The sequence below is a fragment of the Colletes latitarsis genome, chromosome 2, assembly GCF_051014445.1.
Source record: "Colletes latitarsis isolate SP2378_abdomen chromosome 2, iyColLati1, whole genome shotgun sequence".
Taxonomy (NCBI): domain Eukaryota; kingdom Metazoa; phylum Arthropoda; class Insecta; order Hymenoptera; family Colletidae; genus Colletes; species Colletes latitarsis.
Genome location: NC_135135.1, coordinates 26497123 through 26510910, shown reverse-complemented (window position 1 = coordinate 26510910; position 13788 = coordinate 26497123). Strand labels below are relative to the sequence as shown.

Sequence of the window (13788 nt, the reverse complement as noted above, 5' to 3'; positions counted from 1 at the left end):
CCTCACGATATTTTCAAGGGGCAAAAGCTTTATTTAATCCCTTATAAATTGGTATTCAAGCTACAATTCATAACACTAATTATTAAACTCATTTTAAATTTTCTCATGATATTTTTAAGGGGTAGTTTTGCTTAATTCTTTCTAAATTTTATTCAAATTACGATTCGTGAACTGATAGTAATTATTAACGCCTTAACTGACATGGTGGTCACTGGTGACCGGCGCTATTAATAATGTAATTGCCACGTTAAATTTCCTCACGATATTTTCAAGGGACAAAAGCTTTATTTAATCCCTTATAAATTGGTATTCAAGCTACAATTCATAACACTAATTATTAAACTCATTCTTAATTTTCTCATGATATTTTTAAGGGGTAGTTTTGCTTAATTCTTTCTAAATTTTATTCAAATTACGATTCGTGAACTGATAGTAATTATTAACGCGTTAACTGACATGGTGGTCACTGGTGACCGGCGCTATTAATAATGTAATTGCCACGTTAAATTTCCTCACGATATTTTCAATGGTGGTTGACTGGTGGTCATCCAAATAAACGAGCTTACTCGTACATTTTTTAATAACCTCGTTCCCATTATAATTATAATTTAAAGAAACATCGAGAATACCTCCAAGTCGAGGCGTAAAAAAAAAATAGTAAAATCATATTCTCTAGTTCCCCGTCGTTCCACTTTCGAAAAGACCATTTTCTCGAATTCAATATCGAGCCCTCGAGGAGTGAGGGTGGCGATAATAAGACAAAACACCGCGCAGGAAACGGAAGCGTCGGGAGACGAATTCAGTCGTTAAAAGGACGAGAGAATCGCAGAGGGGGACGATGGGAATTTCCAAGCGTGAAGGGGGGGAGGGGGTGGTCCTAGTTTTATAAGGGATACATACAACCACTCTCGAAGCCCGTGGCTGCTTCGTGTTATTTATCTTTATGGACCTCGGGCAGAGGGTAAGTACACTTACCGAGGGGTCGAGGGGGTGGGGGGGTTAAGGGGCGAAGTTAAGCCGGAACGAGGGCGGTAAGAGATTGTTTGTCGTATTGGCTGCGGTCTCGACGGGCTTAACGTTACCCGTTTAAGGGATTTCGTCGTGGATTTTTCTCCGCGGAGGCCGACGGTGCCTCTTCAGACGGTCTTCGACGAGCCTTCCTGTTGGGTGTTCGATCAACAAGTCGACGTTTGCGCGCCTCCTATTCGCCTGCCGATATTTTTCAACGTCCCCCCCCCCCTTCTGCCCCCGAGCGACTTTTTACGCGTCGCGATATTCGTACGAATGGCGTCTCGTAACTTTCGGGAAATAATCATCCAGCGGTGCTCGGTGCTTTACGAGCGATCGTTTTATTAGAAGCCATCGATTCGTCCGCGGTGGCACGCTCGAGTGGCCAGAAATTAATCTATTGCCGTGTAATCGGCTTTCGATGGCGCGGAGACAATCGAACGGGAGCGGAGAAAGAGGGAGTCGCGCAAAAACAGGGGCCTCGATGCTTATTGCTAGCAAACGAATTAACCGTTGGGGATTGTTTTCTACTTGAAAACGGGGTACGTTCAACTGGCCATGTTGTTAATTATTCAGAAGTCGAGTGAACTCTCAATAGATTTTCAAATTGTTATAATTTTTGTAGAATGTGATGAATCTCAATTTTTAAGGACCAGTTTGTTTTCTTGGACGTCGTATCGACATTCAAGATGAAATTTATATATAAATTATTTGTAAATTTTACGAGTTTAATATTAAATATGATGTGTGGAGAAAGACTCGCAAAAATAGGGGTCTTGATACTTATTGCTAGCAAACGTTCAACCGGCCATGTTGTTAATTATTCTGAAGTCGAGTGAACTCTCGAAAGATTTTCAAATTATTATAATTTTTGTAGAACGTGATGAATCTCAATTTTTAAGGACCAGTTTGTTTCCTTGGACGTCGTATCGACATTCAAGATGAAATTTATATATAAATTATTTGTAAATTTTACTAGTCTAATATCAAATATGATGTGTGGAGAAAGACTCGCAAAAACAGGGGTCTTGATACTTATTGCTAGCAAACGTTCAACCGGCCATGTTGTTAATTATTCTGAAGTCGAGTGAACTCTCAATAGATTTTCAAATTATTATAATTTTCGTCGAACGTGATGAAGTGCAATTTTTAAGGACTAATTTGTTTCCTTGGACTTCATATGAACATTGAAGATGAAATTTATATACAGAGTGTTCGACCACCCCTGGGAAAAATTTTAATGAGTGATTCTAGAGGCCAAAATAAGACGAAAATCAAGAATATCAATTTGTTGATGGAGGCTTCGTTAAAAAGTTATTAACGATTAAAGTTCCACCAGTATTGAATTTTTTTCTCGAAAATGCGCAAGATTTCGGGGGTATGTCTATTCACCAAAAATGATTGCAATTGACCCCTGCAAGCGAAAATAATTTTTCCAGAACGATTTGAAATTTTTTTTTTTCGTCGGAAAAAGGCACTTAGATTTTCAGTAATTAATTTTTTTCTCGAAAGTGCGTAGGATTTCGGGGGTATGTGTAATGACCAAAAATGATTGTAATTAACCCCTGTAACTAAATGTTATTTTTTTAGTATGATTTGAAATTTTTTAATTTTGTCGAAAAATTTCAGTATCTACTCGAATTTTTTTCTCGAAAATGGGTAGGATTTCGGGGGTATGTCTATTCACCAAAAATGATTGCAATTAACCCCTGTAACTAAATGTAATTTTTTTAGTATGATTTGAAATTTTTTAATTTTGTCGAAAAATTTCAGTATCTACTCGAATTTTTTTCTCGAAAATGGGTAGGATTTCGGGGGTATGTGTAATGACCAAAAATGATCGTAATTAACCCCTGTAACTAAATGTAATTTTTGCAGTATGATTTGAAATTTTTTAATTTTGTCTAAAAATTTCACACCTTCTCGAATTTTTTTCTAGAAAATGGGTAGGATTTCAAGGGTATGTCTAATCACCAAAATTGATTGTAATTGACCCCTGCAACCGAAAATAATTTTTCCAGAACGATTTGAAATTCTTTTTTTTTCGCTGGAAAATTTAGGCATCTAATTAGATTTTTTTCTCGAAGAAAAAGAAATAAAATTCTCGTTTTTCGACAAATGTGTGTTTTTCTAGTAATTCCTCCAGCAATGCAATAAAAAAATTCTATTATCCACGTATAACCTCTGACAATTTTAATAAACTATATTAATTACAAAAACACTTATCACTATTTTAGTATACATATGTTAAAGGAATTCTATGTTATTGAAATCATCCTATAGTAAAGTTTTAATAAAAATGCCCCGTCGTTAATGAGACAATCGAGACAAATTATTATAATTTCCATCGAACGTGATGAATCTCCATTTTTAAGGACCAACTTCTTTCCTTGGACGTTATATCAACATTGAAGATAAATTATTTGAAAATTTTAAGAGTCTAATATCAAATATGGTACGTGGAGAATGACTCGCGTGATAGAAACGTGGATTAGAAAATATATCCTTGCTTCCATTGAATAACAGAAACGAGAGAAAGAACGAATCGAGTAAGAATGGAAAATGGCGGAACGGAATGGGAACAATGATGCAAAGACGTTCTCACGGGATACTCTTTTTATTCGTTAACAACGATTCCGGGTACATACAGTGCTTATGTACAGAGTGATATTTACATCGATAAATAATTCTTATAAAAACGAAACAGAACATCGATATCCTTAGGTCTAAACGACGAGTAATTTACAGTTTGGCTTACAATCGTAGAACTGGAACAACGTGTATCGTATGGACCGCGATACCCTAAGTGTCGACACGGGATACGTTATCGCTGAACACCCACGCGTAGCAACTATTCGCACTTTACAACGCTATTATACCTCCTCCTTCTCGCGACAACGAGCTCCGAATAAAACGGCGAGATATATACACGCTACTGGTAATTATTGCTGTACAGAATACTGTAGTCTTTTATTCTATTCCTTATCGATTTTATTCTAGTCGCTGGTCGCTTGGAATATCGATTCTACCACGAATCGAAACTATCGATAACAATCGATTCGATACGACTCTTCGATTCTATTCCTTATCGATTTCATTCGATTAGTCGCTGGTCGCTTGGGGTATCGATTCTACCACGGATCGAAAGTATCGATAACAATCGATTCGATACGACTCTTCGATTCTATTCCTTATCGATTTTATTCTAGTCGCTGGTCGCTTGGAATACCGATTCTACCACGAATCGAAAATATCGATAACAATCGATTCGATACGACTCTTCGATTCTATTCCTTATCGATTTCATTCGATTAGTCGCTGGTCGCTTGGGGTATCGATTCTATCACGAATCGAAACTATCGATAACAATCGATTCGATACGACTCTTCGATTCTATTCCTTATCGATTTTATTCTAGTCGCTGGTCGCTTGGAATACCGATTCTACCACGAATCGAAAATATCGATAACAATCGATTCGATACGACTCTTCGATTCTATTCCTTATCGATTTCATTCGATTAGTCGCTGGTCGCTTGGGGTATCGATTCTACCACGAATCGAAACTATCGATAACAATCGATTCGATACGACTCTTCGATTCTATTCCTTATCGATTTCATTCGATTAGTCGCTGGTCGCTTGGGGTATCGATTCTACCACGAATCGAAAGTATCGATAACAATCGATTCGATACGACTCTTCGATTCTATTCCTTATCGATTTTATTCTAGTCGCTGGTCGCTTGGAATATCGATTCTACCACGAATCGAAAGTATCGATAACAATCGATTCGATACGACTCTTCGATTCTATCCCTTATGGGGTATCGATAAGTATCGATAAGAATCGATTTGTGAGAAAAGACTCCTCGTTCTACGAAGAATAACATTATACGTTCGATTCGTAACATTTCCGTTTATAAATAAATAAACGCTAGTACCACCAGAGAAATTAAAACTCTAGAAATATTTATTAATTCTCCCACAGAAAACCCACGATTGTTAAAAGTTTGATCCAGTAAATTGTTTAGAATTTCAATTAGAAATCACGAATTCTAATCAGTTTTGGCAGTCCTAGCGTTAAATTGTATTTCTAGAGACTTTCTTCTCGAGTCCACGCTTGGACCAGAATATTCCGAGTGTAGCTGATCGTGATTGGAGGATGCTCGCGATACGGTCGGTACCATCGCTACCTACAGGTGACCGGGAGCTTCGTCCAAACGGCGGTGGCGAAATAAGCAAGCATTAAGCCCCCGGGTAGGCGGCGATAAGTCAAGCAATTCCGGACAATATTAAACCACTCCGGTCGCCGGGTTAACCCTATGTTAAGCCGTACGTCGACGGGAATCGCCGCTGCTCCGAGCGTGGGTGGAGAGACACGAGGAGGGGGGCGGCTGCGGAGGTCGCGTGTATTTAAAACGCGAATGCGCGCCAGCCGATTCACTGTTTGAAGTTAAATGGAGTGTAAATGGCAGATAACAAACCGGCACTGTTTCCGATTACGGCATTCATTGTTTCCTACCATTATGCGCGCTCCGACGGTTCGTGTGTTAGCCCGGGGTACGGTTTACGATCTATTTATTGCCGCACCACCCCCCTCCCCCCGACGCGGGAACGAGCGCGGCTTACGCCGCGTCCCCGCCTGTGGACGATCCATGCCCCCCACCTGCATTTTCCACCCCCTTCGCATCACCTGCCTCCGCGCTAAACGTCGACGGAATACAGAAGAGATCCACCAGCGATGGCAAACTCCGTAAATCTTTCTTGGCACTCGAGAATCCTCCGTGTCGAGTAATTTGGAAATTGGGCGATGTACACCCTCTACTCGAATGCATTAACCCTTAACCCTTTGCACTTCGAATTATATTTAGATTTCGTTACCAGCTGCACCCAACGCTTTTAAGTGTTCTATTTGAATACTTGTTAAGATATCTGTTTTATTTACGCTTGTGTTTTGTAATTTTCAAGTGTATGATATCTGTTTGGTTTGGATTTGAATAAATGACGAGCTCTGAGATAAAAATTGATGTTGCACTGGACATAGGAGTGCAAAGGGTTAAGTAGACTCTCGATTCGAATTATTTTACTATGATGGTCAGTTTTAACAAATTGGTAAATGGAGAATCCTTCCTTTAACACGAAACTTTGACTTCGTCAATTTGACTAGTAAATATTGTTTGGAAATACTGTTTCATTAAATGTTTAAATTACGAGTAAATAGTATTTACTACTTGCAAGTCGGATTTAAATATAGAAAATAGTGAACTGAAAATGAGACATAGAAATTTTAAAACTAGACATATTTCTCTTTTAAGATAAATATTTTTTGCACAAATTTTAATGGGGGATTCTAGAGGCCAAAATAACACGAAAATCAAGAATACCAATTTGTTGATGGAGGCTTCGTTAAAAAGTTATTAACGTTTAAAGTTTCACACGTACTGAATTTTTTTCTCGAAAATGCGCAACATTTCGGGGGTAGGTCTATTCACCAAAAATTACTGTAATTGACCCCCGCAACTGAAAATAATTTTTGCAAAACGATTTGAAATTTTTTTTTTCCGTCGATAAATTTCACACCTTCTCGAATTTTTTTCTAGAAAGGGAGTAGGATTTCGAGGATATATCTATTGACCAAAAATGCTTGTAATTGACCCCTGTAATTAAATATAATTTTTTTAGCATGATTTGAAATTTTTTAATTTCGTCTAAAAATTTCAGTATCTACTCGAATTTTTTTCTCGAAAATGGGTAGGATTTCAGGGGTATGTGTATTCACCAAAAATGATTGTAATTAACCCCCGCAACCGAAATTAATTTTTGCAAAACGATTTGAAATTTTTTTTTTCCGTCGATAAATTTCACACCTTCTCGAATTTTTTTCTAGAAAGGGAGTAAGATTTCGAGGATATATCTATTGACCAAAAATGCATGTAATTGACCCCTGTAATTAAATATAATTTTTTTAGCATGATTTGAAATTTTTCAATTTCGTCTAAAAATTTCAGTATCTACTCGAATTTTTTTCTCGAAAATGGGTAGGATTTCAGGGGTATGTGTATTCACCAAAAATGATTGTAATTGACCCCTGCAACGGAAAATAATTTTTGCAAAACGATTTGAAATTTTTTTTTTCCGTCGATAAATTTCACACCTTCTCAAATTTTTTTCTAGAAAGGGAGTAGGATTTCGAGGATATATCTATTGATCAAAAATGCTTGTAATTGACCCCTGTAATTAAATATAATTTTTTTAGCATGATTTGAAATTTTTTAATTTCGTCTAAAAATTTCAGTATCTATTCGAATTTTTTTCTCGAAAATGGGTAGGATTTCAGGGGTATGTGTATTCACCAAAAATGATTGTAATTGACCCCTGCAACGGAAAATAATTTTTTTAGTATGATTTGAAATTTTTTAATTTCGTCTAAAAATTTCAGTACTTTCTCGAATTTTTTTCTCGAAAGTGGTTAGAATTTCGAAGATATGTCCAATAATAAAAAATGATTGTAATTGACTCCCACAGCCGAAAATAATTTTTTCAAAACGATTTGAAATTCTTTTTTTCTCGCCGAAAAAGGCACCTAATTAGATTTTCGGTAAGGAATTTTTTTCTCGAAAGTGCGTGGGAATTCGGTGGTATGTGTAATGACCAAAAATGATTGTAATTGACCCCTGCAACTGAAAATAATTTTTTTAGTAGGATTTGAAATTTCTTAATTTCGTCTAAAAATTTCAGAACTTTCTCGAATTTTTTTCTCGAAAGTGCATAGGATTTCGGGGGTATGTGTAATGACCAAAAGTGATTGCAATCGACCCCCGTAACCGAAAACAATTTTTGCAAAACGATTTGAAATTTTTTTTTTTTTCGTCGATAAATTTCACACCTTCTCGAATTTTTTTCTCGAAAGTGGTTAGAATTTCGAAGGTATGTCTAATGATAAAAAATGATTGTAATTGACTCCCACAGCCGAAAATAATTTTTTCAGAACGATTTGAAATGCTTTTTTTCTCGCCGAAAAAGGCACCTAATTAGATTTTCGTTAAGGAATTTTTTTCTCGAAAGTGCGTGAGAATTCGAGGGTATGTCTAATGATAAAAAATAATTGTAATTGACCCCTGCAACCGAAAATAATTTTTCTAAAACGATTTGAAATTTTTTAATTTCGTCTAAAAATTTCGGTACTTTCTCGAATTTTTTTCTCGAAAGTGGCTAGAATTTCGAAGGTATGTCTAATGATAAAAAATAATTGTAATTGACCCCTGCAACCGAAAATAATTTTTCCAAAACGATTTGAAATTTTTTAATTTCGTCTAAAAATTTCTGTACTTTCTCGAATTTTTTTCTCGAAAATGAGTAGGATTTCGGGGATATGTCTATTCACCATAAATGATTGTAACTGACCCCTGCAACCGAAAATAATTTTTCCAGAACGATTTGAAATTTTTGAATTTAATTGTTAATAACTTTTTAACGAAGCCTCCATCAACAAATTGGTGTTTTTGATTTTCGTCTTATTTTGGCCTCTAGAATCCCTCATTAGAATTTTTCCCAGGGGTGGTCGAACACCCTGTATGTGGAAAAATTACTATAAAAACACACACGTTTGTCGGTGGAACGAGAATACTCGTTTCCCGTCGGTAGCGTATATCTCAATCAAACGAGAATTCTCGTGTCCCGTCGTTAATGGCGTTTTAGGAAAGTACGGCTTCGAAAAGTTCCGTTAAAGGGGAACAAAGAAGGCGAAATAAAAGTTTCCTATAAAATTTAACGCGAATCGGTAAAATCTTATCGCTTGCTGTTAATTTGCCATCGCTGGGGGGTTCGCGATCGATCAGTTAAACGTACGAAAGCTTGAAGCTCGAGGATTTCATCGATATTAAACCCTTAACGCTCATATTTTTGAGGTTAACCTAGAATGATCAGTTTTCTTTATTAGATTTATTTCTAAAAATGCGGTTTTTGTTAATTACAATGTTGTATCTAACGTATAATTTGAAGGAAAGCAAATATTACCATCCCTTAAACCGTTGGGTCAAACAAATATCGTTTTTCAAAGCAGTTAAACTCAGACATGAACGTTAAGGGGTTAACGCGAAAACTCTTCGTAGAAGGTAGAAACGAGTCCCATTTCGGGATCCAAGGACCAATCCAGCGACCTACGGTGCCCTTAGAGCTACGATAAATTCCGATTAATCGATCTATGTACAAATTTCACCTACCTAATATTGACTAGAGAGGGAATGTCGCCTTATCGTAAGATAAAATCTGCTATGATAAACGGTAGACTATTCGATTACCTCCTTATCGTACACGTATACCAGGTAAATATCGTTCTCGCTACTAACCCTTCGAGCGCCATGAACGCATAGGGGGATATTCACATATTCACTGGTTTTTGCAGTCACTGCTCAAATGAAATGAAATCTCAGAGTTAGCCCACAGCGCTCGAAGGGTCAAATCCGTGTAAAAGGGCCGTGCAACGCGGACTACTAATAGTGCAATATACAATTCGACTCCAAAGAAACACCCCCAGAGAAATCGAAAACAACGCCTGGGAAAGACGCTAAAAATCAACAAAATTCCGATACTCACGTCACTTCCAAAAGCTCTCCTCGAGGGGGTCCGGTTCGTAAAAGTCCTCAATTGTCGAAGGAGTAGCCTGTGGTGAGGATCGCGGGGTCCTTGGACGGCGATTTCCGTCGTCACTTGCTGTGCACGGTGGTGGCACGCCTCTTGACCTCGACCTGGTCGACGATCGCGTCGCTCTCCTTGTCCTGGTGGGCGGTCATGTGCCTGGTGAGGTGATGCCTCTCCCGGAAGCTCTCGTCGCATACGGGACACCTGAGCTTCTCCTCCCGCCTCCGCCTCGAGGACTCGCCTACGTTCTCGTTCTTGTGGTGCGATCGCATGTGGTAGACCAGATCGGACGTCATACGGAACGAGAGGTTGCACTTGGCGCATACGTTCTGCGCCGGCAGGGTCAGCGCGGCGAAGGAGGGGGGCAGCAGGCCCGCCACACCCGCGGCGGTCGCCAGGAATCGGGGCCTGGCGAGGGCGTCCGCCATCGGCGGGAAAACAGAGATCGGATTGTACGAGAGGTTCGGGTAGACGGGCGGCAGGTCTGGCCGGAAGCTGGGCATCTTTGGGCTGGGCACCTTGGGCGGCTGGGCGATCTGAGGTATCTTGAGGTTCTGCAGGAGGTCCGGCTGACCGGTCTCCGGGCCCACCAGGAACGGGTAGGTCATCTTGGCGGGGAACGGCGCGTATTTGTAGCTGGTGGCGGCGGTGAACGGGACCACCGGCGGGCTGACGCTGCTCTGGTAGCTGGCGCGATCGTCCGGCGATATGGAGGACCTGGGGGACGTCTGGCCGTCGTCGTTGAACCCGTTCCTCTGGCCAGACAGGGTCACTTTCGTGAACGCGCTGCGGGACTCGTGACGGTCGCTGGGACAGGCGATGCTCGAGGACTCGTACGGCTTGTTGCAGGCGAGAACCGGCTCCGCCGCGTCGGAACAGGTCAACAGCGGCTGGTGGCCGGTGAATCCTGGGGGGCTGGGTGTCTTTTGTAGTCGGGAGCCGGGAATGAACCTCCGGGCGTCGTTGTCGGGCGAGAGACTGGGCAGAGTAGGCGTCAGAGTCCTGGGGGAGATGTACGGAGGACTCAGCGAGTTCTCCGTGCACTGCATCAGCCTCCTCCTGTCCGAGCCTCCGGTGTCGCTCTCGTAGCTCTTGATCGTCAGGTTCTGCGGCAGCCTGTCCGCGTCCACCACCTCGACGATCCTCTCCGACGCTGTCTCGCGATGGCGGTCCTTACGGCCGGACACCAGCCTCATCTTCTCGCTCTGACGACGCGCCAGGTTCTCGTCCGGCGCCACCAGGAACGCCACGTCGAAGGAACGTTTGCTGGCCCGCTGCAGGGGATACGACGCGTCGGGGGCGACGTCGCTGACGGACGACGGGCTGGACGACGTGAGCGCCGTCGTGGCCGTCGTCGACACGGCGGGGGCGGCACGGTCGATGCCACCCGTGCGATCTTCCATTGTCATCGTGCTCGTTACGGATGATCGACCTGCGACAATGACGACCGACGGTCAATTTAACAGGATACGGACGTGATGGATGGGGAATCGCGCCTGCACACCCGGACCAGGTGTCGCGGTTATGTGTCCTGGGAGGGGGAGGTAATTGGGTCAATTAGAATCGACGTTCGTCCTTGTTTATGGGGAGGGGTAATCCGTGTAGATTCAACGTTGATCGTAATTTAAGAAACTTTCAAAGGGTTTGGAAATACACTCTTTAGAGGAGTACTTTAGATTGGAGGATAGAAAAGGATGCTTTGGTTTAGAGGCTAGAGATACTCGCGAGAACTTGCGAGAAAGGTAGGACTCGAGCGTAGCTCTCTGTAGCAAGTATCCGATTCGACGAACACACTCAATACTCAATCTCGATAGAATTATTTTACTTAATGTTGAGTTTAGTTCTTTAGGGCATTTAAAACACAATGGAGGATTAGATAAATTTTCAAATAATTACATTGGCATATATTATTAGGATTAAAGATTAACCACAAAATGATAGAGTCTACTAAAGATACTAATGATACGTCAACGAAGAATAAGAACGCAATAACCGTCTCATTTAACCCTTTAACGCTCAATCAATCGACTGTGGTACTCAAGACACGAAACAGTCATCAAAATCGTCCGTAGTCAAAGGATTAGAAAAGAATGATTCTCCCACAAGTTACACGGAACGAAACTGATTCCGAGCGCCTTCCAAAAGGAGTAGTTTAATTAGTACTTACCGGACCACGCGTCCAAACGAGAATCCTCGTAGCGCGGATCGTTGAGCCACGTTTTCCACCCACCGGGGTTGTATCTACGTCGCGGTCTGGCACTCGTCCATCCTGCTGGACAACGTCCCCGCCGTGACACGTGAGCGTTCCCCACTGAATCCGACGTAAACACTCGGAATACCGAACGCAAGAGGCGATCGCGACAGACGTGACCCGGGGCCACAGCGTGGGTCGACGGAGCGCGTTAAAATGAAGGAACCGGCCGCGCATCCCCTGTATTTAGGGGTAGAATCCCGCGAAGGGTAGCTCTCCGTGGCAGGTGGAGGCGCAACGAGGGTGGCGCCGGCCAATGGAAACCGTCCCAGGGTTAGACGGGGGTGGAGCGTACGAACGGGGTGAACATATTCGGTCGTCGGGACGCGTCTGCTAGTCCCGTACAGACCACGCCTACATATTTCAGGTTCGACACATGTGCCCGGGATCGTCGTCGTCGTCGTCGTCGTGGCCGTGGTCGTGGCCGTAGACTCTTTCCTCTTCTGGCCTTTTCGCGTTGCGCAACGCGTTCCGCAGGATCCCGTTACCCCGTCGCCGGGACCACTTGAGGAGGAGGGAACAGAAGAGGGGCTGGGTGCGGGATGCACACGTACCCGGGGCTGTAATTCAGCCTGACAAACGATCTTGAATATTTTTAACGCCCGCGCCCGGCCTCGACTCCCTTTTTATGGTCGACCTCCTGGATATTGGACGTTCGGCAGACTCGTCGAATCCGCTGATGGACCTCCGCCACGATTATCCCGCGAACGATCATCCCCTACCCACCACCTTCAAGCCTCCTATTCGTATTCGAGGAATTTTTTACCGTGGCGGTTCGTGAACCGAGCTGGGAACGTTGCATCTTGGGGGGATCTAGGATTTAGGATATTCTGAGTTTGAGCGCGCTCGTGGTCGATGACTGGTTTAGATCTGAGGAGGCTCTTTGTCTTCTATGAGTATTGGAGGATTTTTTAATAGTGGTGAAACGGTAAACGGTGCTTCGTGAACTGAGCTTGGAACGTTGCTTCTTGGGTTATCTGGGGTCTTCAGGGTTCGAGAGTTTGAGTTTACTCGTGCTCGATGACTATTCCAGGTCTAATCTTTTATTTGTATTCAAGGAATCGCTTTTTTAATAGTAGCGAAATAGTGATTCGTGAACTGAACTAGAGTGCATCTTAGGGGGATCTAGGATCTTCAGAGTTCGAGAGTTTGAGCTTGCTTGTGGTCGATGACTGGTTTAGATCTGAGGAGGCCCTTTGTCTTCTATTTGTATTGGAGGATTTTTTAATAGTGGTGAAACGGTAAACGGTGCTTCGTGAACTGAGCTTGGAACGTTGCTTCTTGGGTTATCTGGGGTCTTCAGGGTTCGAGAGTTTGAGTTTACTCGTACTCGATGACTATTCCAGGTCTAATCTTTTATTTGTATTCAAGGAATTGCTTTTTTAATAGTAACGAAATGGTGATTCGTGAACTGAACTAGGGTGCATCTTAGGGGGATCTAGGATCTCCAGAGTTCGAGAGTTTGAGCTTGCTTGTGGTCGATGACTGGTTTAGATCTGAGGAGGTTCTTTGTCTTCTATGAGTATTGGAGGATTTTTTAACAGTGGCGAAACGGTAAATGGTGCTTTATGAACTGAGCTTGGAACGTTGCTTCTTGGGTTATCTGGGGTCTTCAGGGTTCGAGAGTTTGACTTTACTCGTGATCAATGACTATTCCAGGTCTAAATTAGGCTCATCTTTTATTTGTATTTAACAAATCGCTTTTTTAATAGTAACGAAATGGTGATTCGTGAACTGAACTAGGGTGCATCTTAGGGGGATCTAGGATCTCCAGAGTTCGAGAGTTTGAGCTCGCTTGTGGTCGATGACTGGTTTAGATCTGAGGAGGCCCTTTGTCTTCTATTTGTATTGGAGGATTTTTTAATAGTGGTGAAACGGTAAACGGTGC

The 13788-nt window shown here is 42.0% G+C and overlaps 1 protein-coding gene across 1 annotated transcript; it reads right to left on the bottom strand.

Annotated features, from left to right (window-relative positions):
- Positions 1-9714: 9714 nt before the first annotated feature.
- Positions 9715-11058, bottom strand: LOC143351581 (uncharacterized). The gene has a single exon (XM_076783265.1). The coding sequence runs from the start codon at positions 11056-11058 to the stop codon at positions 9715-9717; it is 1344 nt and encodes a 447-aa protein (XP_076639380.1).
- Positions 11059-13788: the final 2730 nt, after the last annotated feature.

Coding starts and splice junctions, on each gene's coding strand:
- LOC143351581 (XM_076783265.1), bottom strand. CDS start 11,058: ATGACAATGGAAGATCGCACGGGTGGCATCGACCGTGCCGCCCCCGCC.